At 44.8% G+C, this 25,100-nt stretch overlaps 1 protein-coding gene across 1 annotated transcript in view; it reads left to right on the top strand.

The window, feature by feature from the left end:
- Nucleotides 1–21,203, top strand: part of ANKDD1A (ankyrin repeat and death domain containing 1A) — a 37,027-nt gene extending 15,824 nt beyond the window's left edge. The window contains exons 7-16 of the mRNA XM_047074955.1: nt 3,391–3,489; nt 3,881–3,979; nt 5,982–6,080; nt 12,855–12,953; nt 13,978–14,076; nt 15,108–15,203; nt 15,304–15,314; nt 17,659–17,837; nt 19,978–20,109; nt 21,070–21,203. Of these exons, the coding sequence (XP_046930911.1) occupies nt 3,391–3,489; nt 3,881–3,979; nt 5,982–6,080; nt 12,855–12,953; nt 13,978–14,076; nt 15,108–15,203; nt 15,304–15,314; nt 17,659–17,837; nt 19,978–20,109; nt 21,070–21,131 (975 nt within the window). The 3' untranslated portion in view covers nt 21,132–21,203. The remainder of the gene's footprint in view (nt 1–3,390; nt 3,490–3,880; nt 3,980–5,981; nt 6,081–12,854; nt 12,954–13,977; nt 14,077–15,107; nt 15,204–15,303; nt 15,315–17,658; nt 17,838–19,977; nt 20,110–21,069) is intronic.
- Nucleotides 21,204–25,100: the final 3,897 nt, after the last annotated feature.

Here is a 25,100-nt window from a genome sequence, read left to right as displayed (position 1 = left end):
CTTCATGCTGTTAGGCTTAGGAGTGAGACTTGAACACATAAATTGTGAGATCATGACCTGAGCTGAAACCCAGAGTCGAAAGCTTAACTGACTGAGCCACCTAGGCACCCTGGGACCGACTTCATTATTAATCTTCTGATTAATGTGCTTGGCCAGCATAAAGGAGTTCTGTTTATAAGTTAGTGACAGAGAGCTCATAGATAAATTCACCACAGGGTCTTAGAACTGGAAGTGTTCTTCATTAAGGGCCAATTCAACATTCTCATTTTATAGATGTGGAAACTAAGGTCCAGAGAGGGGGATGCTTTAGCCAAGGTCACACAGCAAAGACAGAGGTTCATCTGGGTTTGGAATTAGTAACCTAATGTCCAGCCCTGGGCTGCTGCCTCTCTTCAAGCTGCCTCATGAGGCACTAAGCCCTTGGGGTCTGCACTCAATCCAGCTGTCCACACTCATCCTTTTGGTCCTGAGAATCAGATCAGGCTGATTTCCTTCATTCTGGAAACATGGGCTGAGCAGGTCACGCTCTGGACTAGGCTGTGGGCCAGGAACTGGGAGTACAGAGAGGAGTAAAGGACTGCGCCTGCCAGGACCCATCTACCCAGGAGGCAAAAACATGATTGTACTCAGGGTGCCAGGAAGGCTGCAGCACCAAAACCGGAAACCAAGCAAAGCCCAGCTTTGATGAGCTTACCCAGAATCTTGCAATCAGAAATTCTAGAAAGAAGATTTTAAAATTGCATGCCCCTGTTATGTTTTGTATTTTCAGGTGAAAAGTGTTTTTATTTTGAATTTCTTTGAGGGAGGAGGCATAGTAAGCTTCTCTAGGCTCTGGGCCACTGAATGTCTGACTCCTGCTAGGACCCCACGGCCTGCTAAGGTAGACCTCTAAGAACCCTGCCCCCCCCCCCCCCCCAGCAACAACACAGGGCACACCACAGGCCTTGTGATGATAAGGAAGCTTTGAGAGCCCGAGAGAGTGATTAGTTCCACTGGGAACAAGGAGGAGCTGCTGACAAGGCCTCCCAGAGGTGGACAGGCTGGGCATCCTCACAGGAGGAGAGAAGACGGCAGGCACTGGGCCCAAGGCCATGGCCTCCTTCTGCCTAGCTCCCCTGCCTCTGAGCCCCCCTGCCCTGCTCAGATAGAGAGCTGAGTGCTCTGTTAGGGGGTCTGTGCCACCTGCACCCTCAAAGAGCATGATGTGGATATTTATAACCCAGAAGGAGGACAAAACTCTGCCCCTGTCTCCACAGTCCTGCTACCTGGGGCGTGTGTTGGCCCCCCACGGCTCACCACTTCCTTTGTGTCTCTTTGAACACAGACTTCACAGCGTGGCCACCTTCCCACAGCCTGGTCCTTGCTTGCAGCAGCCAGGCAGCTGTGTGCACATCTGCAGAGAAGGTGAGAAAGGAGTGAACAAAGCTGTCCAGGGGATATTTCATTGTTGTTGAGAGGATGTTTTAAACTCAACTTTTATTTATTAACACAAAATGGTAATGATCATAGAAGAAATTTAAATGTTTCATCTTGCAGCCCAGAAGGTAGTTATAGTTGTTTTATGTATGTGTGGACTTACCTTGAGGGGAGGTATGTCTATATCTATTTAAAGTACTCCTTTGGCATTGGCATATGTTCACACCCTCATTGGGCCCTTAAGAGTTCCGTGCCCTGGGGCACCGGGATGGCTCTGTTGGTTAAGCGTTGACTTCAGCTTAGGTCATGATCTCATGGTTTGTGAGTTTGAGCCCCCTGTTGGGCTCTGTGCTGATAACTCAGATCCTGGAGCCTACTTCGGATTCTGTGTCCCTCTCTCTCTGCCCCTCTTGGCTCACAATCTGTCACTCTCTCTCTCTCAAAAATAAATACAACTTTAAAAAAGTTTTTTCAAAAAGAGTTCTGTGCCTGATGTGAATATCTTGATTCCTTCCTCAGGAAGGTACTGAGGTAGACCAGGGCTGAGGAAAAGACCTTGAGCTAGAAGCCCCCATGACTGGTAGAGCTAGATATGTCCTAGAGCCCTTGTGGGTATGATGAATGGCTAAAGCTGGATTATCTCTTCTCATGCCTTTGTGGGTTCCCTCAGGGGCCACTGCTCTGGTCTTCCATCTGTGGTTCTTCCTTAGGGACATACTTCTTCTCTGGCTGGTCCCTTCCAGCTCTTCTCCTTCTTGCTTGGGCCCCTTTACCATCCACTTGCCCTCTGCAGAAAGATCCTTTTAAGGACAACCCCACCAGGGGCACATGGGTGGCTCAGTTGGTTAAGCGTCTGAGTCTGGCTCAGATCATGATCTCACAGTTTGTGGGTTCAAGACCCACGTTGGGCTGTGTGCTGACGGCCTGGAGCCTGCTTTGGATTCTGTGTCTCTCTTTCTGTCTCTCTGTCCCTCCCCTATTCCCCCCCTTCACTTGCTCTCTTTCTCTCAAAAATAAATAAACATTTTTTAAAAAATTAAAAAAAAAGGACAACCCCACCTGACTACCCTTGACAGGAGCCAATTGTGATACAAAGAAGTTGGGGAGCCTTTGCCCCACCCAGTGGCACCACCTCTCTTGGCTCTGTTGCTGTCACCTTTGGACTTCTCAAGTGTGAGACAACTACCAGCCCTGTGGCTCTCAAGTTCCAGGAGACACATGTCAGTCTCTCCATCATAGTATTTACTCATTGAACAACTATTTTATTGAATGTCTGGCACATGCCCCAGGCCCCAAACATTGAAGAACAAAGTAGACAGAAATCCCTGCCCTTGAGGCATTTATGTTCTAGCAGGAAGAGTCAGACAATAAACAATAAGCAAAGTATATAAGCAAATTATAGAATGTGTTAGGTTATCAGTGCTATGGGGGAAGAGGGAGAGAAGAGCAGAGCAGGATCAGGGGATCAGGAGGACACGGGGTGGAAGTTGCGGTTTTAAATAGTGTGGTCAGTGTGGCCACACTATTCGGTGAGAAGCTACCATCTTGAACTAGGCCATGTGGCTGGCTGCCTGGGCACAGCCTGAGCGTAGAGGAGAGCCTTGGCCTTGAGCAGGGGAGGGGATGGATCTAGGAGCGACTGGCTTTAGAGAGGAGCATGGAAAGGTTTTTTGTTTTTTGTTTTTTTCCCCAGGTAATGTATCTGCCTTGACATGTAATAGGAAAAACCAGGACTTGGCCCTTGTAAGTGCCCCTGGTTGTAGTTTGAGGCACACTTCTCAGGGGCAGGGAGATACTGGCCCAGTGTTCAGGGCTGCAGTTTGTTATACACTTGCTCTGTGACCCTAGATAAGTCACTTCCCCTCTTTGGAACTCAGCTTCCATATCTATAAAATGAGGGTGGTTCCAGCAGGTCCCCGTGGCCTTCAAGGGTCTATGATTCTACTGGTCCCTCAGGAGCCCTTCTGCCTGCAGGAGGGGAACACAGCCCTTCACCTGGCTGCTAGCCGCGGCCACCTGACTGTGTTGCAGCGACTCGTGGACATCAGGCTGGACCTGGAGGAGCAGAATGTGGTGAGTCACCACCCAGAAGATGCAGAGATGCGTGATGCTTGCTCACTCCCTGCTTTCAAGGAACCCCAGCCTGTGGTGCAGCCTGATTTTCCCCTGCTAGAGACTTTCTGGAGTAAAAGGGAATAGACAGAGGGCAGGGGGTGAGGCAGCTTGGAGGGTGAGAACATGAGCAGGGGTGTGGGGGCGGGAGTGAATATATCACATGCTCCTCAAGGTGAGAAAATCAGGTATGGGGCTCAGGGAACCACAAATAACCCAGGTTATTGTCCTGAGTAGCATGGTGGTGGAGAGCTTCAATAGCCCTGGAGCCATGGTGCCAGGGGGGCCTTCTCATCTCAGGGCCTGGCCTCAGCCTCCCTGCCATCCTCATACCTCTCCCCTTGTGTTTCAGGAAGGTCTGACTGCCCTACACGCAGCGGTTGAAGGCAGCCACCCTGACTGTGTGCAGCTGCTCCTTGAGGCTGGGAGCAGCGTGAACGCCCTCACCCAGGTAGTCAGGCCTCCCCAGGACTAATGTCTTCCCTTGGCTACTGAGCTCGCCCTGACCCTAATTGTGTGGGAATAGAGGCTCTGAGGGCAGGCCCAGGGTGTGGTCTTGGCTTCTCCACTACTGAGCACTGTGACAGTGGGCAAGTTACTTAAATTCTCTGAGCCTCATTTCCCAAAATGGAGATGCTATGTAGTTACTTTTTTTACATTGCTGTTGAGGAGTAAATACCCCTCATGGTGTCTGGGATGTATTAGGAGCTCAACACCTGTTGGTGTCTTCTTATTGCTGGGTATGTGGTAGTTCATGAGTCCCCTTGATAACTATTACTTCAGAAAAATTTCCCCTGTTTTACCTATGAAGAAACTGAAGCTGTAGAGAGATTCAGTGCCTTTGCAGGTCACAAGCTGGTAAGAAGCAAAGCTGAGTCTGAAAAGCCCATTCCCCTGACCCCAGAGCTCATGGCCTGGAAAGTTTGCCCTGTCTGTGAAGGGGCCACACCAGCCCTCAGAGCTGGAGCCTGGGAGAGGCCTCCTCTCTCTCACTACTGTATTCCTTAAGTCAGCTGTTGGAAATTCTCCTCTGTGCCCTGGAAAGGGAGGTTGTAGCCTTTCTTTAGGTAGGAAGTTGGTGTTTTTGTTTTGTTTTGTTTTTGCTTTTTGTTTTTAGATCAATGACCAATCATCTTTCTTGGCTGATTGAATGGCTTCAGGATCTGGAATTCTCTATTTGTTCTAAATTTCAATCAGAAGGCGATAATACTAATAAATAAAAATAATAGCAAAAATAGTTAAAGAGCAGAGGAATTAAAATATGCTAAAAATGTTTAACACAAAAGAAGGCAGTCAAGGAGAAGCAGAAGAGCAAAAAAGACAGGAGACATATAGAAAATAAATAGAAAAATGGCAAATGTAAATTTAATAATGATATCAGTGTTAAAGTCCCCTGAATGTGAATAATGCTTAAAAGTCACAAAACACTTAATTTGCAGAACTTCCCTAGCAGGTAGCACCCTCTGCCCCAGGGTGTCGGGGTGACACCAAGGCCCACCCAGAGGGGGAAAGCACCTGCCCCAGGGCACCCAACTATGTCCTTCCATCTGCCCGACATTGCTCTTTGGTCAGCAGCCCTTTCTCTGTGCCCAGCACAGTGCTCAGTACTGAGAGGGGGCAAAAGAAGTGAAATGTCAAGGCTATCTCCCCAACAGTAGCAGCATAGAAGTTGAGAGACTGGGGAGGTGGTGTCCAGCTGGCAGTCATTGGCAGGGCTGGAGCTGCCCACTGCACTGGGCCTCATGCTCCAGCCTTGGCTTGAGGTTTCTGGCAGAAGGCACATTCTATTTGGACACTCCCACCCCTTGCAGGCTCTCTGAGAAGGGGGCTGACCCAAAGCGATTACATTTCCCATTGGGAGGTGGACTGGTTCCCATTCACCCTTGTGCACTCAGCTCAGATAGGACTTTGGGAGGACGACCAGCTCGTCCCACTTTGCCCCATACTGGCCTGGTTTTGAAAGTGAAAGTCCTGGGGAACAGTCTGGGCAGTCTGCAACAGTTGGCTACCTAGAAGGGTCTGCCCGGAGGAGTGGAGGGGTATTTCACGTGAGCTCGTCGTTTGGCCAGGGGCGTGCTCTGATTGAAGAAGAGCACTTAGAAAGCCCATCAAGGTGAAGCCCTTGCACTGGCTCTGCCAGGCTCCTGCCTGGGCACGTTGAGACCCACTCCAGCAGGTGTGCACCAGGTGGGGTTTACTCTGTACTGACAAATCTTATTTGTTCCCCTCTTTGATGTACATTCTCAAGTTTGTGAAAGAAGGCACGGAAAAGCTCAGACCACAGTGAGCTCCTCTTACCAGTCACCAGGCCTAGGCAAGACATTGATTTCTCCAGCTTCAGGGTTTAATGGGGTAATAGTCCCGGGGTTGTGAGACATAAATGGAATAATGGATCCCAAAGCCCCACTGTGAGGGGCTTTCAGGACATTGCACTGATGCCTGTTTCCCTCTAGAAAAAGCAAAGCTGCCTCCACTACGCAGCCCTTGGTGGCTCTGAGGATGTGGCCCGGGCCCTCATCCATGCAGGAGGCCACACCAACATAGCTGATCATGTAAGTGTGGGGGCTTGGGTTGAGGGGGGTCCCCACTGCAAAGTCTTCATGACCTCACTGGTGAAGCACAACAGGCAGAGATGAGCACTTTAGGTCCTTGGGGTTGGGATGGGGGCCAGGACTGGGGGACCTGGCCACATGAGGGTGGGCCAGATAAGCTTCTAGCTAGAACAGGGTTAGCAACCAAGTTGCATTTCCTCCCAAGTGAATTATCTGCTTGTGTTCTCCACTCATTTATCCATTGGGACCTAGTGATGATCTTTCATATTACAAATCTAGCCTCTTGGTTGTTCATTTTGTCCTGTTATATTGTGTGGTATACTCACAGGTGACAGTATATCCTGTGGTTAAGACATGGACTTTGTCAGATAACCTGGCTTGGAGGCCTAGCCCTGCCATGCACTGAACGACCTTGGGCAAGTTGCTTTGACCTCCCTGGGCCTTTGTTTCTTTATCTATAGGCACTCTTATTATTCCCATTATGTAAATGAGGAACTATCTGTTGTTTAGATTAGAAAGAGGTCATATTGTAGCTGAAATAAACACTATATTTAAAATTACTGTAAAAGCAGTATAACACAATTCTTTGGAATATAGAGATCCCTAATCCCAGCACCCTAGTAAAGCAATGACTTTTCCTTATTCCCTACCAGTTTTCCTCATATGTGTGGTAACTAGGCTAAGGCAGAATTCTGGAAAGGGTGATGCTTATTTGTTTTTACCCATAAAGACATCAGAAGTTTGATTCCAGTCCAGTGGAGATTATCCAGCTCAGGTATCAAAGGTTACGAGTTTTTCTAGCAACCATTTTTAATGCCAGATGTAGTTCAGTGACCACATCACACTTAACGGTACTTCAACTGTTTGGTATTTAAGTTGTTTCTAACTTTGCCAGGATAAATGATGATTTTATGAACATTTTTTTTTTTGAGAGAGAGAGAGGGTGCAAGTGAGCGAGGGTGGAGAGAGAGAGAATCCCATGAGGGGCAGAGAGAGAGATAGGGAGAGAGAGAAGTGGGGCTCACCCAAAGCGGAGCTTGAGCTCACCCAAAGCAGGCCTCAGTATCTTCTAGTTATGATTTGATTTTTTATGTTTAACTCTTTAATTCTCCTAAAGTGAATTTTTGTATATGGTGTGATATATTACTCAATAGATTTCCCCTCCAATTTTTTAATACTTCTATGTCAAGTGAATTTATTAAATAATTATAACATTTCTTAGTGCTTTTTCCTTCTTTCCTTTATCACATATTTGCAGTTTGATATATGATGGGCTTTATATCTGGGCAAGTGATTCTCTTTCGGTAAGTTGTATATCTAATCTTGAGCTGGTACCATATTATTTTAATTATTATTGCCTTATAATTTATTTTAAAGGCATATAAAGTTAGTCTCCTTTAATTATCCTTGTCTCTTAGTATAATCTTTTATCCTTTTGTATTCTCAAATTTTTTTTCCCCAGCTGAAATTTAAAGTATTTTTTCAATTAAAAAATTCAACTTAAGGATACAAAATCAATGTACAGAAATCTGTTGCATTCCTGTATACTCATAATGAAACAGCAGGGTGAAATTAAGAAAAAAAATCCCATATCACATCAGTAAGAGAAAGTATAGAAACCATATGATCATTTCAATAGACGCAAAAAAGCATTTGACAAAGTACACATCCATTCATGATAAAAACCCTCTGCAAAGTAGGTCTAGCGGGAACATATATCAACATAATAAAAGGCTTTATATGAAAAGCCCACAGCCAATGGTGAAAAACTGAGAGTTTTCCACTAAGGTCAGGAATAAGACAAGGATATCCATTCTCACCACTTTTATTCAACTTAGCACTGGAAGTCCTAGCCCTAGCAATTAGACAACATAAAGAAATAAAAGGCATCCAAATTGGTCAGGAAGAAGTAAAACCTTCATTATTTGCAGATGACGTGATACTACATATAGAAAACCCAAAAGATTCCATCAAAAAAACTACTAGAGTTGATAAATGAATTCAGTAAAGTCACAGGATATAAAATCAATGTACAGAAATCTGTTGCTTTCCTATACACTAATAATGAAACCGCAGAAAGTGAAACTAAGAAAATAATCCCATCTGCAATTGCACTAAAAACAATAAAATATCTAGGAATAAACTTAACCAAAGAGATAAAAGACCTACGCTCTGAAAGCTATAAAACACTGATGAAAGAAATTCCAGACAATGCAAAGAAATGGAAAGATATTCTATGCTCATGGGTTGGAAGAACAAATATTGTTAAGATGTCCATATTACCCAAATCAATGTACAGATTTAATGGAATCCCTATCAAAATACCAACAGCATTTTTCACAGAACTAGAACAAAAAATCCCCAAAATTGTATGACACCCAAAAGACCCTGAATAGCCAAAGGAATCTTAAAAAAGGAAAACAAAACGGGCGGTATCAAGTTGTATTTCAAAGCTGTAGTAATTAAAACAGTATAGTACTGGCATAAAAATAAACACAAAGATCAATAGAATAGAAAGGAAAACCCAGAAATGAACCCACAATGTCATGGTCAATTAGTTTTTGACAAAGGAGCAATGAACATACAATGGGAAAAAGTCTCTTCAACAAATGGTGTGGGGAAATCTGGACAGCCACATGCAAAAGAATGAAACTGGATCCCTTTCTTTCACCATACACAAAAATAAGCTCAAAATGGATTAAAGAACTCAATGTGACACTTGGAACCATAAAAATCCTTGAAGAGAGCACAGACAGTAATTTCTCTGACATCAACCATAGCAACTTTTTTCTACTTAGGTGTCCTGACACAAAGGAATCAAAAGCAAAAGTAAACTATTGGGACTACATCAAAATAAAAAGTTTCTACACAGTGAAGGAAACAGTCAACAAAACTAATAAGGAACCTACAGAATGGGAGAAGATATTTGTAAATGACATATCTGATAAAGGGTTAGTATCCAAAATATATAAAGAACTGATACAACTCAACACCCCCCAAAATAAATAATCCAATTAAAAAACAGGCAGAAGAAATGAACAGACATTTCTCCAAAGATGACATATGGATGGACAACAGACATATGAAAAGATGTTCAACATCACTCATTGTCAGGGAAATGCAAATCAAAACTACAATGAGAGATCACCTCACACCAATCAGAATGGCTAAAATCAAAAACATAAGAAATAAGTGTTGGCGAGGGTATGGACAAAAAGGAACCCTCATGCCCTGTTGGTGGGAATGCACACTGTGCAGCCACTGTGAAGAACAGCATGGAGGTTCCTCAGAGCCTACTGATGATGACATTTGGTCTGATGAATGGAGGCACCATGATTTATTAACCTCCTCGACTGTGGTAGAGCATCAGGTTTACTTGCTAATGCAGGTAGCATAGTTTTGTGTATATGACCTCTTTGGGGGCAAGATTCTCAGAAATAGGGAATTTGAGGTCAAATATTGTGAGCATCTTTCTAGCTCTTGATATGTAAGCCGAACCCTTCCTAGAAGTGTTGTGCCAATCTGCAGAGTCACTGGCAGTGTCCAGGCTGCTTGTTTCTTAGTCCTCTCACCCGAAGTGTGTATTAGCTTTTTCGTTTTCTCCCAATTAAAAAAGACCCCAGGAGTGCCTGGCTGGCTCAGTCAGAAAGAGCATGGGACCCTTGATCTTGGAGCCATGAGTTCAAGCCCCACGTTGGGTGTAGAGATTACTTTAAAAAATGAACACCTGGGTGCCTCAGTCCGTTACTCAGTGTATGACTCTTGATTTCATCTTAGGACATCATCTCACAGTTCATAGGTTCAAGCCCCCACATTGGGCTCTGCACTGATGGTGCAGAGACTTCTTGGAATTCTCTCTCCCCAGTGCTCTCAAAAATAAACATAAATAAATAAATAAATAAACTTAAAAAATTAAGATCTTAAAAAAAAAGAACAACACAGGACCTTGTGAGGAAACTGTTGTGTATCTTGACTATGTAGTGGATACATGAACATACACATGTGATAAAATGGTGTAGAACTAAACGTACATGTACAAATGACTACAAGTGAAGCTGGGGGATCTGAATAAGATGGTGGATGTTGTCAGAGTCATTATCCTGCTTGGGATATTACTAGGGTTTTGTAAGATATTACCATTGGGGAAAAGTGGGTGAAGGATACACCAGAACTCTCTATATTATTTCTTTTTTTTTTTTTAATTTTTTTTAACGTTTATTTATTTTTGAGACAGAGAGAGACAGAGCATGAACAGGGGAGGGGCAGAGAGAGAGGGAGACACAGAATCCGAAGCAGGCTCCAGGCTCTGAGCCATCAGCCCAGAGCCCGATGCGGGGCTCGAACTCACGGACCGCGAGATCGTGACCTGAGCCGAAGTCGGACGCTTAACCAACTGAGCCACCCAGGCGCCCCTCTATATTATTTCTTAATTGCATGTGATGCTATAATTATTTCAAAATAAAAATAGAAAGTTCTGCCCCGTTAAAAAAATTTAAAAGTCTCTGGAAGGATACACATAAAAGCAGAGATTTAGGTTACCGATGGGGTTTAGGAGTAGGGGGTATGAGCAGGTGTGTGAATGCAGGTAGAAGAAAGCTTTTCACTAGATACCTGTGTACTTTTTGGCTCTTTTGGTTTTTATAAATAAAATGTAAAACAACTAAAAGCCATATTTGCTCTCTTTCCACTCCCCTTTCTGACCACATTCCCCCAGATGCATTTCCAGGACGACTGAGGCTATATCCAGTGTATTTGGTTGTTTTATCTTCATGGCCTTCTGCTTCCTGGAAAGCCCAGACTTGTAGTTCTGGACAGATTTCCAGGCTCACCTGAGTCGTGCATTTGAGCCAGTTTCTAGTTTTTGCCCGTTCACTGTCACAGCAGACCTTTTTGGGGCCTGATTTTTATTTCTATTATCTGGCAATGATCTGAGGCCATTGTTGAAGTTGAAATTCTTGTGGTAGTTTTTACCTGTGTTCAAATTTTTTTTCTAGACGTGTTTCAGAATAATTTTTGGTATTTATTGAAATTTGAGTTTGGGATTACGTTAAGCTTATAAATAATATAAAATAGTCATCTTTGTAATATGTTTTTTTATACATTTTTTTCAATGTTTATTTTTGAGAGAGCGTGAGCAGGGGAGGGGCATAGAGAGAAGGAGAGACAGAAGCCGAGGCAAGCTTTAGGTCTGAGCTGTCAGCACAGAGCCTGATGCAGGGCTCGAACTCACAAACCATGAGATCATGACCTGAGCCTAAGTCAGATGTTTAACTGTCTGAGCCACCCAGGAGCCCCTCTAATATATTTTCACTAGGAGCATGAAGTCTTGCCATTTCTTTATGTCTTATTTTATATCCTTCAGTGATGTTATATAGCTTTTAGTTTGCCTTTGATATGTCCATTTCCAATTATACTCTACATAAATACTTGATATTGTGAATATTTTTTTTAATTATGTCATTTCTTGTAGCATTCAATATAGGAATGCTCTATGACTTTTAATTTTACTAGAGTTTTTTTTTTTTTAGGGGGTAATAGCTTTTTTAAACCTGTCTAGATATACAATCACATTGCCTACAAATAATTGTATAGTTTAAATATTCTTTTCCAATATCAATAAACCTTTTTTTTTTTAATTTGCTGGCCTAAACGAATAGACATTGGTAGTGGACATTTTTGGGGTGTGTGTCTATGTGTGTGTGTGTGTGTACTCTGTTCTGTAATCTTTTTACACTTAAAATGTGAGCCTGTTTTTCCACCATCAGTGTTTTGGCTTTGTACTCTTCCACTATGTGTGTGTCACTATATCACCTAGAGGGAAGAAAGCTATTGCAGTATCTCTACTTTGCCATGTGGTCAGGCATCAGAGGGGACGACTGATGAAGGAGTCTTCCAGCCTTGAGTGAGGCCTTGGATGTGTGTTGCCTTGGAGTGAGGTCTCTGTTCTGGTCCTGGCTGGCTCCCTCGTTCCTTCCTTCCACTACATTACATAACAGTAATCAGGCACCTACCTGAGTATTGAAGGGAGAAACTCCAATAACACAAGGTTCCTATTAGCTGTTGGGCAAGTCACTTACGTCTTGTGAACCTCAGTGTTCTTGTCTGTAAGTTGAAAATACTAGTAACACCATTCCTATATGGTGAGGCCTTGGATGTGTGTTGCCTTGGAGTGAGGTCTCTGTTCTGGTCCTGGCTGGCTCCCTCGTTCCTTCCTTCCACTTCCATTACATAAACAGTAATCAGGCACCTACCTGAGTATTGAAGGGAGAAACTCCAATAACACAAGGTTCCTATTAGCTGTTGGGCAAGTCACTTACGTCTTGTGAACCTCAGTGTTCTTGTCTGTAAGTTGAAAATACTAGTAACACCATTCCTATATATACTTCCTAGGTTCGTGTGTGGATTCAATAAGATATTAGAGAAGTTTAAGTGTGGTTGCTACAAGGGACCTCAGCAAACGTTACTTGCTAGGTGAAGAGGAGCAGAGAAGGGAAATGACTTGCCCACAGTTCCACAGTGAGTTTCTGGCATAGCAAGGTCTCAAACTTGGGTCTTCAAGCTCCCACCCACCTTGAGGATCAGTTTTGGGCTCCAGGGATTCAGCCTTTGGGGTTATAGATTCCTCAAGCCACCCATGTCCTCTGAGGAGCAAGAAGGGACAAACCTAGAAGCACTATATCTATATACTCCTCCCTACTTCGATCCCCCAGCACCAAGCTGTGCTGGACAGTCCTGGAGGGACCGTTCAATTGATTCATGTGTTTTCTCCCCCAGCAGGGAGCCTCTCCTATGCACCTCGCTGTGAGGCACAACTTCCCCGCCTTGGTCCAGCTCCTCATTGACGCAGGCAGTGACCTGGATGCCACTGACAATGTAAGTGGTTGCACAAACCATCTGGGCACCCTCCCAGGTGGGCAGGGCTTGGCTGTAATCTCCTAGCATGGCCTAGAGTTGAGGAATTAATTTTTTGAGCTTGTAAAAAGCTGTCTAATATTTGTTGAAGAGAACATCATTTTATGAACCACTCTATTTTGAACATTTTGGTGGTTTTCAAGCTGTTGCCATGGTCTATATAACACTGTAGTAAACATCTTCCTGTGTTCAACCATTTCCTTTTATTGATTCTATTTTCCTTTGGGAAAATTCCCAGGACAGGGGTGACTGGGGCAGTCTTGTGTAACAAGAAGCTTCTGAGTCCTGAAGTTGTGCTCAGTCAGGCACCCTTTTAATTCCCCATCCCCACAACTCTCCCCCTGACCATCTAGTAGTCCTCAGTGCCAGCACGTACAGCCACTAGTGGTGGAAAGCAGCTTTGCAGGATATATCACGTACCTTCAAAATTGTATTTGCACTTCAGCAAATTGAGCCTCAAGAAATACATTAAAAGCTCATGCACAAAGATATCTATTGCAGCATTGCTTATCAATCTTCAACATCAATCTTGCCCAAATATTTAATAAGAGAGAAGTGGTCAGGTAGACTATGGTTATAGACGTAGACTACTATGGAGCTGTTAAAAACAGTGTTTATAATATGTGGAAATGTTATGTTAGGTAGAAAAATGAATGCAAAATGTATATACGGGATGATCTCATATAAAACCAGTAAACCAAAAGCATTCTGCATTAAAGACTAGAAGAAATATATTAGGATCATTACAGAGGTTGACTTAGCCAGCAAGTGGTATTTTTTCCTTTGTTCTTTCTGCTTTTTGTTTTTACCAAGTTTTCTCTGGTATTAGGCTTATGACTAAACCCAGCCTACCCTCTCCCATAACTTCTTAGAGAAACTTTTTAAGGCCCAGGTAAGAGTGTACTCACCTTGGAACTGTCCTGGCTTTGAGTCTTGGGCCACTCATACATGCTTTTGTACTCCCCTGTCCCTTTGGCTTCTCCAGAGGCAGCAGACGCCCCTCCACCTTGCTGCTGAGCACGCCTGGCAGGACATAGCAGAGATGCTCCTCGTCACTGGGGTTAACTTAAACCTGAGAGATAAGGTACCTCTCCTCCCAACCAGCCTCCCTTTCAAGCTTTCATGGCTCCCTCTTTGCCAGAGACCCTATTACAAATGCCTCGTGCTCTCAGACTATTCAAGGCTTCCCATCCTTTATATACTAGCTCAAAAGCATCCTCCTCCGGGAAGTCTTCCTGCCCCTCCATTACTTTCCCCTTCCTCCTCTGAGGTCCCTCAGGACTTGGCCTGCCCTTCTCCTGGTCTAGAATTGTGATGTGGTCACCTTCTGTTTCATGGCTCCTCAGACTTTGAGCTCCTTGAGTCGCCTGGTGGGGAGGGGGAGAGGGAGTAGAGGAGCAGGGTCCCACAGCCCCCTAAATATAGGACAGGGGTGGGGAAGCTACCTGGCTCTTTGTGCCTCTGGGCTGACTACTTCCTCAGGTGCTGGAGGTTCCAGACCAGCTGAAGATTTGGTCTGAGGCCGAGAATGTCACAGGCTCATGAGTGGAAGGGGCTTGCACCTGTGGCCCAGTATGGTGTGGGGAAGAATTGGGGGCAGAAATGGGCCCTGAGGCTGAATCTGGGAGGGGCTCCCTGCTTTGAGCTGGGCCCTAGCGTAGCTGGCCATATGTAAAGAGGAGCTTCCCAGCTCCCTGCAGGTGCCTGGAGAGATTGAGGCCAGCCCTGTGCCGGAGGTCTGGAGCGAAGGGCCTGGGAGCATGAAGTGAGGAGGACAAATGGACCTAATGAACCTGGTCCCCTTCCCTGGGCTCTGGTTTCATCTGAGAAGTGGGGCAGGTAACCGCTATTTCAGAGGTAATGTTGAGGAGTTGTGTAGGCTGAGTTTCATAAGCTCTAAGACTTTCTAAATTCTAAAGAAACAAGAGGTGGTTACTGGAATTATTATTATTGCCTCGTTCAATCCTTCCCTATGCCCAGAAAACTTTTCTGCTCTCTGGTGTAGACTGCTGGAAACTGCTTTCTTTGGGCAGGAATGTTTGCAGTCAGTACTAGAGGCTACCCTATGCCCCACCTGTAGCAACTTTGGCTTCCATTCTTACTTCTTACTTGCAGCAAGGGAAAACTGCCCTGGCAGTGGCCGCCCGCAGCAACCACATCAGCCTGGTGGACATGATTATAAAAGCTGATCGCCTCTACAAATGGGAGAAGGTACTGAGACCCTGCACTTGGTCTCTCCATGTTGCAAAGGGACTGTGTGGGCTTGGCTGTAGGTGGGGCTGGCTTTGAACCCCAGCCCTGACCAATTCAGGACCACCCTCAGTTTCTGAGGAGGTGATAATCCCTGCCTTACCTAACACCAGGGTTGTTTGTGAGCATCTGGAGATGAGTGAGCACCTAAACCACACTGAAACAAAGCAGACTGAGGTCCATGCCAGTGTGGAGATGTTACTGGACACTGTTACAGCCCCTGGTTGATGGATTCATGTGTGCATGCCAGCATGCATGAATAAAGAGATGGCAAGTTGGTTTTAGCTCACTGCCATCTTCAGGTGATTGGAATTGCTGTTCGGGGTGTTCTATTCAGGCAACTTTCTGAGCCCAGAAGGAAAGTGTGCTGGGATTAATTAGTGATGTCTGCTAAAGAACTGGGGAAGAGTAGCAGGTGTTAAGGCTATGTTTTTCCAGTCCTCAGGAAATGGGGGTGGGGTGGGGTTTTTTTTTTGACATCTTTGAAGGTTGTTTTTGTATACAGAAAACAATTTTTGCATTTACTTGAGTTTTAAAAATTAATACTAAATTTATTATGAACTTGAAAACCTAGTTTTCCTTAAACTTTTAAAATTATTTTATAAATCTTTTTTTTTTAATGTGTATTTATTTTTGAGAGAGACGGAGACAGAATGAGAGTGGGGAAGGGGCAGAGAGAGGGAGACACAGAATCTGAAGCAGGCTCCAGGCTCTGAGCTGTCAGCACAGAGCCCGACGCAGGGCTCGAACTCACGGACCGTGAGATCATGACCTGAGCCGCAGTCGGACGCTCAACAGACTGAGCCCCCCAGGCGCCCCTCATGTTATAAATCTTATTCCATTTATACAGCTACTATATTTTAGGAATTTTAGGAATTTCCACTTTCAAGGAAGCCTTTTGATTAATGTTTGGATCCATGTTTAAACTTAGTTAATTAAACTATCTTAAACATTCTAAACTGAGTGAATAATAGATTTTTTTTTTTAAATTTTTTTTTTTCAACGTTTATTTATTTTTGGGACAGAGAGAGACAGAGCATGAACGGGGGAGGGGCAGAGAGAGAGGGAGACACAGAATCGGAAACAGGCTCCAGGCTCTGAGCCATCAGCCCAGAGCCCGACGCGGGGCTCGAACTCGCGGACCGCGAGATCGTGACCTGGCTGAAGTCGGACGCTTAACCGACTGCGCCACCCAGGCGCCCCAATAATAGATTTTTAAAAGTACTTTGAATGCTTCCTAAATTCTTAAGTTATCCTAGTATATCCAGTAAATTAAACCTATAAATAAAGTAAGTCTCAAATATCTTAAACATTTCAATATTGTTTGCAAACTGAGTAAACTTCTCTTATACCTCTCAAATTAAAAAAAAAAATCACTATTCCAAAATTAGTTAATAACACATTTCAATAGCAATCATAAGATATTCTCTTTCATGGACATGCTAGATTCTCAAAAACATTATAGCCCCTTTATGTCTAACAGGTTACTCCTCAATGTAACCCCAAAATATTAATACCAAGGGTGTGATTAACTGATTCATCTCTGTGTGTAATTCTAACACCTCACACTTCAAAAGTTCTCAACGTCAAGGTGGCGGGGTGGTGAGAATCACAGCCTGCCCCCCACTCCCACCCTAAGGCCAGTTCATTCAGAATCTCTGGTGTGTGAACCAAGCATCAGTAGTTCTTAAAGCTCCTGGATGATCCCAATGTACAGATGCGGCTAAGAACACTGCTCTGAGGAACCACCCACATGAGAACCAGTCTCCCTGGTCACCATGTCATAGGTGACTGAACATTGTTGACCAGGATGTAAGATTTGCAGCTGCAGACACCATAACTCACCTGAGCTTTTTAACAACCAGAACTCTGTATCCACATCCTTTAGAGGGGCTTACTTAGGCTTTTGTGGGTTTAACCGATGCTATCACATAGTTCTTTTATAACTTCTCATTTTATCACCTGCTTTGCATAGAAAGAATTCTGTAACCCCACCCTTCACTACTTGTTGAGATTCTGCAAATCTGCTTAAGTACCTGATCCTTGGCTTGACTGGTGTTAGCCACAGCTGCTGAGTCCTTCTGCTGGCACTTGTGCTGTGAGAACACAGAGAAAAGAGAGGAATTGGGAAGGCTGCCTGGAAGAGATGGCATGTAGATGGTCTCTTGACTGTGGTGATGGGGTTGAGGGACAGGGAGGTGAGAAAAGGAGTTCTGGATGGAGGAACAAAGTGAGCAGCTGGGGTTCTAGAGGTCAAAGCAAGGCACAGAGTGAGAAACCAGAAACCCCAGGCCTGTGATGATGCCAGTACCCCATCCAGGATCCCGAGGGAGAGCCTGGCAGGGATGTCCCCCCGGGTGGCAGCTGCACTTTTGGGATCTGCCCCACAGGATCACGTGTTGTGCAGGGACCCCAGGGATCCCTCTGGGAAGAACTTGACCTTTAAGCAGGACCATCGGCAGGAAACGCAGCAATTCCACTCTGTGCTGTGGCGACTGGCTTCCAGGCATCTGCGGCCTCAAGAGTGGAAGAAGCTTGCATATTGCTGGGAGTTCACCGAGGCCCACGTCCATGCCATCGAGCAGCAGTGGACAGGTACCACCCGGCCTCTCCCCACCCCAGAGCAACCAGTGGGTGGAAGGGGGGCACTTGTGTGTTCAGTTTTCTGCATTTCTGGGGGAAAAGCCAGTGCAACCTGGCAAAGTTGGATGGCAAGCCACATGTCATCGCCAACATCCCGTGTGCTCCTCCATCCTTCCAGGCCTTTGCTCAGGCTGAGCCCTCTGCCTCTCCCTCTCCCTTGACCTGTAAACTTCACATTCTTTGTGAATGAGCTCATCATTTACACAAACTAAAGGCACTCTCCATAAAAAGTAGAAGACCAGCTCTTGCCACCAGTATTTAACTTCTACTTGGAAATGTTGGCTCTGGTACTAAGGGAGAAAACAGAAACAGAAATAAAGACTGAAAATATTGGAAAGGAAGAGAGATTTACTAACTTCAGGTGCTATAATCCTATACATGAGCAGTCCAGAAGAATCAGCTGAAAAACTTAGCATAAAATAATTCAGTGAAATGGCTAAAGATATGATAAAGTATACAAACACCACAGTATTCCTATGTACTATCAGTAAGTGGGGAAAAATATATAGGGGTATTTTTGAAAAGATATTCCATTTACAATAGTGTTTCTAAAAAGAAGTATGAATGGCATATGAGTAAAACAGTAAAAATTAGTTCAACTATTAAAAAAAGACTTGGGTAAATGGAATGACATTCTGTATTCTTGGCTAGAAAGTGTCAGGTAGACATTGATTTTTCCCAAACTAGATTAAAAATTTGAATCAGTTTTTTAAAAAGTTTTTTTTAATGTTTATATATTTTATTTTATTTTTAAAACTTTTAAATTAAGTTTATTTATTTATTTTGGAAGAGAGAGCAAGCAGGGTAGGGGCAGAGAGAGAGAGAGGAGAGAGAGAATCCCAAGCAGGCTCTGCACTGTCAGCACAGAGCCCAATGCGGGCTCAAACTCATGAAACTATGAGATCATGACCTTAGCCAAAATCAAGAGATGCTTAACCGACTAAGCCACCACCCAGGTGTCCCCAAAATTGATTGTTTAAATCAAATCAAATCAAAATAGAAAGTTTTTGAAACTTGACTAAAGGATTCTAGAGTTCACTTGAGAGAATAAAGAGGGAATATTTAAATGAATATTCTGGGGGGGAAAGTGAAGAAGGTCTAATCCAACCAGACCCAACCTTTTATAAAGCTCCAATAAAGCACAGAGAGATACCCGACATATATTTTCCCAAACATAAAAATATGCACACCAGTTAGTGAAATAGAGCAGGGAGTCCAAAAGTAGCATCTATAATGGATAAGAACTTTCACAGATGATAAAGGAGTACTGGTAAATTATGGGGCTGGGGCGAGGAATAGTGAATAAATGGGTCAAATGAAACAGCTACACCAAGGGCAGCACCATGAGGAAGTGCCTGCTGAATGTGCCAGTGAATGGACTGATTTGGCCCTGATGGCTGTGCCCAAACATGTGTGTCCCGACTGGGAGAGCAGACCTTGTCACAGAGTTTAGTAACAAGTTAACGCCCTCCTCCGGCACTGAAGAGTGTGGGCAATTATTTTCAAACATGGCTGTACATTGGAATTACCTGGGAAGATGTAACACTGCTTAGCGCCCAGGCTGCACCCAGACCCAAGTAGGTTGGAATCTCTGGGGAGGGTAATGGAACCCAGGTGTCAGTGTTTTCTAAGACTTCCCAAGGGTTTCCAATGAGCAGTTACAGCTAAGAATCACTGGTGCAGGGGCGAGAATATGGCCACCTGTGTCTCCCACTATGCTGGTTTTCTCATCTGTAAAATAGGGCCGCTAGCGTGCAAGGCACAGATGAGCAGCCAGAGATGAAGGGAACAGTCATGTGCATCACATGATGTGAATCACAACAACAAGTGCCAAATCTTTCTCTCTTCAGAGCAACACCAACAGGATGCATGGTGGATGCTCAGGAGAAAGCCTGGGGTTGGGGACGTTCTAGGATACAAAACCTCCACCCTCACCCCATCTGAGGCTGTCTCTTCCCTCCTCTCCCCATCTCTGGGCTGAGCTCCACCGGAGCTTGGAAAAGGGCCTCTTGGCTCTTTCCCACCTGGACATGTGTACTACAGACATCTGCTCAGACTTGGCTCCTTCTCTTTCTCTCCTCATGGTCCTCAGGCATCAAGAGCTACCAGGAGCATGGCCACCGGATGCTGCTTATCTGGCTGCACGGTGTGGCCATAGCCGGTGAGAACCCCAACAAAGCACTGTTCGAGGGCCTCGTGGCCATTGGCAGGAGGGACCTGGCTGGTAAGAGTGTCCTCTGCTCAGGGCAATAGTGGGCCCCAGAGTCAGAGCTGCATGGCCCACCTTGGAGTGTGACAGGGTCCCCAAAGTTCTGCCCAGGCCATAATGCTGTGGGGCAGCACCTTCCAGATTGCTGGTCCTAGCCTTGTCTACTGGAATTCAGGCAGAGCCCTGAGCAAACCACAGTACCTCCTGGCCCCCATTTCCCCATCTGTGCCATGAGGGTTTGGGCTCAGATGATGCCTGCAACTTTCACAGCCCCAAAGCCACTGGTGTTATCATCTCTGGCCCTCTGTACTTTGATTTTTGTTTTTGTTTCTAGTTTAAAATAAGGCTGGAACAGCCTATAGACTTCTTTTTTCACAAGCAGTAATATATATAGGCCAGAAGTAGCTTAATATGAGTTGAACCAGTCAGAGCTGGTCAAATAAATAAAATATCTGAGGCCATCACGACCTTTTGAGTCTGTCAATTCCAAAAGCCTGGTTTGAGATTCAGGGCACCCTGTGGAATCATCAGGCAAGCGAGATAAAAGATTCAGTACTAATCCCTCATTAAAAACAAAATCAGCTCATGATGAAAGAACCTTAAATACTGTAATACACGTCCCTGGCATGGTGCATTACGGGGCTACCACAGGACAGGGTGTTAGGCGGTCACCAATAATAACGAAGGCTAGGTTAGTCACGCACCAACAGTAAAAACATGGGTAGCATGTTATTGAGAGGAAAAAGGAAAGCCCCCCTTTGTAGTATCTCACAGCTGCTGCAGGCAAAGTGGGAAACAGTTACTTCAGAGTGGAGGAATTAGGGATGACTTTTTCTTTTTCAAAACGTTCTTAAATATTATTGCTCTATCTTTTTTTTAACACAAACTCTGGCAGGCAATTAAAACATTTTTAAAACCAGCTCTGTGAGGCAGAGCTTAGGCAACATGAAGCAATAGGATTCTTCTGTCTTGCAGAAAGCATCAGGAAGAAAGCAAATGCTGACCCGGGTACCCCCAGGAGGTGTACAGCCATGTAACTGGAGAGGCCAGACCTTCAGGGGCATGGAGACTCAGAATGGGGGCCCCTGAACAGAAGAGGACCACCATTTAAGGGCTTTTAAAAAATCACTGTTAACAGACCTCCAGCTGCTTGTACTGAAACACCCAGCCCTGCAGGACCAGCAGGCACTGTTTGTAATCTCTTTCACAGGGGTTAGTCCAGGGGCCAGTTCAGGTTTTGCAGGTAATCCCTTCCCACAGGTGCAGTCCTTTGCAGCTCTTGGAGCATCACAGCAGTCCCCTGAGATGCAAGGGCCATCTTTTCAGAAAGGACACTGAGGCTCAGAATGGATAAGCAGCTAATCGGCTGTTGAGGTCAGGTGCCAAACCCAGCATTCCTGTCTCCCCAACCTGGCAAAAGGACTCCAACTGTCACTTACAAAACGGACCTCCTTTAACTCATTCACTGGCTTTTAATGAATGCTGTGCTTACAAAAACAGTGTTTCTGTTCACAAGCTTATTTATATACTTTGACAGTTCTAAGAGGTACACACATTCTTTTTTCCCCATTTTGTTTAGAAATTTAATTTTAAAAATTTATTTTTATTATTTTTTTGAGAGAGAGAGAGAGAGAGCACGCACATGCATGGGAGAGAGGGAGAGAGAGAATCCCAAGCAGGTTCCATGCTCGGTGCACAGCCCCACGTGGGGCTCAATCCTACAACTAAGATCATGATCTGAGCTGAAATCAAGAGTTGGATGCTTAACCGACTAAGCCACCCAGGCACCCCTAGAATTATTTTTAACTTTAAAATTTTATTTTGAAATCATTTCAGACTTACAAAAACATTGCAGAAACAGTATGAAGAATTTCTGAATATGCTTCACAATACAGCTTCCCCAAATATTACCATCTTATGTAATCACAGTATAATTTTCAAAACCAGGAAATTAACACTGATACCATACTATTAACTCATCTTCAGACCTTATTCCAATTTTGTTAGTTGAACCGTTCATGTCCTTTTTCTGGACCAGGATCCAGTCCAGAATCACACCTTGCATTTAGTTGTCATTCTTTTTTTTTTTTTTTTAAGTTGTTTTTAAAAGACAGAGAGACTGCGTGTGCACAGGGTGGGAGGGGCAGAGAGAGAGGGAGAGACAGAATTCCAAGCAGTCTCCACACCCTCAGCGCAGAGGCTGATGCAGGGCTTGAACTCCTAAATTCAAGACCTGAGCCAAGATCAAGAGCTGGATGCTTAATCAACTGAGCTACCCAGGTGCCCCAGGGACCCCTGTCTTAGAAAAACTCCCCACAGAGTTATCCACTGGGTCTGAGTCTCAGGAGGGAGAGACAGAATAAAAAATGTTAAGAGCTGAAAGGGGCTTCAACCGTCACACATGGCCAGTGGGAGGTCACAGTGGAACAATCCTCTGAAAGGCAGGCGGCATTATATCTACCAAAATTACAAATGCATTTGCCCTTTGACCCAGCAATCCCACGTGGAGGAATTTATCCTACAGATAAACCTGCAAACATTAGATACCAAGACCAATGCAAGTTAGTATGGCAGAAATTGCTGGGCAGAGGGGTGTATGGGAACTCTGTGCTATCTGCTCAGATTTTTATTTTTTATTTTTACTATTAACATTTTTGAGAGACAGAGTGTGAGTGGGGGAGGGGCAGAGAGAGAAGACACAGAATCCAAAGCAGGCTTTAAGGTCTGAGCTGTCAGCACAGGGCCCAACACGAGGCTCAAACCCACAAACCATGAGATCATGACCTGAGCTGAAGTTGGACACTTAAGTGACTGAGCCACCCAGGCATCCCTGCTCAGGTTTTATTTTTAACTGTTTTTAAAAATAAAGCCTATTAACAATTTTTAAAAAATACCCAAGGCTTATGAAAAGAAAGAAAAAGAGGCTTTGAAACCAACCTATTTTACACACAATCACCTATAGGACTGAGGCTGCACAGTCACAGCATGATTTGGATCCCCAGTGCAGCATGTGGCCTCTATGCCCTTCCTCTTCAAGTGCTGTGTTGAGGGGGAGAAACCTTCTCTTCTATATATTCCATTTAGGAAATGTATTTTGTACCACATGGGATTTAGACTATTTATCTGGATGAATTTTGTGAAATGGATTTTGTGTTTTGAGACAAAAAAGCAAGTTCTTAAAGAAAATAAAATTGAAATGTTGAAATACATCTTTCACATTCAATATGGTTTTTTTGTTTGGGAGAAGTATGGCAAAATTTCAAGTCAGACAAGCTGTTGTGGATTGGTTCTCTGTAACCACACCACTCAACTCACTACCACCAGTCAATATTTACTGAGTGTGTTCCATGCCGGGCAGTCTGCTGGGAGCTGGGCTGCAGAGCTGAATAGCCACAGTTCCTGCCCTCTGAGACCTTGTGATGGGGTGAGGGGGGGCTGGGACAACAATAATGTACTATCATGTGTTGGGTGTATACAGAAAACTGTGGGATTTGTTCTTCCTCGGGGAAGGGAAAGGGGAAGAGAAAGAGGAAGGAGAAGGGGAAGGGAAAGGAGAGGAAGGTCTGAGAAGCTCACAGAGAAGGCAGAAGTGGGGGGAAGCACATTCCAAGCAAAAAAACCAGTCTGCGTGATGGCGAGGAGGTGTGATGTATCTATTTGGGGGATGGTGTGGTTGGAACACAGGAAGCATGGAAAGAGGAGGAGAGAGGAGCTGGAGAGGCAGGAGGGCCTGGCTATTTCAGCCCCTCGGGAGACTATTCCAATGGGCACTCTTAGCTCAAGAGCCCTCTATGTGGTCAGCCGGTGCTTGGGGACGCCTGTATCACAGCTCAGCTTCTCCCCTGCCCAATCCACTTCCCTTCACAACCTCTTCTCTTTGACCCTAAATAACCATCTTGCTCCCAAAGTTTCATCTTGGTATCTGCTTCACCTTGAGACTTGGGGATGGGGTGGGATCCAAGATGGCTGTTTCTAGCTGGGGCATCTGGGGAACAGTGATGCTGGGAGTTGGGGCGGTGGGTTAAGGAGAGAAGGGTTAGATTTGGGCAGTGGGGTCATGGGTGTGGCTTTTGACAGGTGGAGTCTGGTGTGCCTGTAGAAGGCTGGCCTGATGTACAGGCATTCAAGGCCAGCTCAGAATCCGTTGGGGCTGGAAATGGCAATCCTCAGGGCAGAGAACCAGGGAGTAGTTAAAGCTGTTAGGGAAAAATGGCTCCCACGGGGAGAATGTGAAAAGAAAGCAGAGGGCAGTCTCACAGTTCATTGCTGTACCAGGAGAGGAAGGGGCTACTGGCCATGTGTGGCCTGGCTCTGCCCAGAGGAGTTCCTGTTGGTTGGGAAGTAGTCTCAGATGCTAATAGTTAAAAACATTAAGCTCCTACCTTCATGGCTTCCCAAGTGCTTCCCATAACTCACGACTGTTCTCGAGTCACAAGACAGTCAGAGCAGACACTGGCCTACGTGGAAAGATCCTTGGTTTTGTGATGGTCAGATCCAAGTTAACATCCCAGATCTGCCCTTTCCTGTGTGATGATGAGCAAGTCTCTTGGCTCCTCCCAGTCTCCATGACCTCACCTGTAAAAATCAGTTTAATCAGGGTTGTGGTGGCGATTAAGTCAGAAATAGGATGGCTAACTCAATATTCTTAAAACTTAAAGGGAAAGAAGCATTCATGATGATTTTTCTGTCTCACTTGTACCTCAGAGAAACCAAATAATTGATGAGGGGAAGACTTTTGTTTTTAAATCAGAGAACTCTAGTTAATAAATGGAATGATAAAAATTAGAGTTATTGTCACTGTTTTGCATCCTCCAATGAAACAACACATCTGTGCCGTGATAAGCAGGGGCAGCTAAACCATCATGTTAACCACTTAGAAACCACCAGATGTTATGTGCCTCCTGAATGACATAATGGGAAGCACGCAGCCGTATGAAGCATTCCTGCCAAAAAGACTGAATTTGAGCCTGACTGACCCTCTAGATGTATGTACCAGCTTATGGGAA

Source organism: Lynx rufus, unplaced genomic scaffold (assembly GCF_022079265.1).
Source record: "Lynx rufus isolate CCGP_SWC_20201006 ecotype Redwood Valley unplaced genomic scaffold, mLynRuf1.p SCAF_13, whole genome shotgun sequence".
NCBI lineage: Eukaryota > Metazoa > Chordata > Mammalia > Carnivora > Felidae > Lynx > Lynx rufus.
The sequence above is the reverse complement of the archived record's forward strand: the minus strand, read 5'-3'. Positions and strand labels throughout refer to the sequence as shown.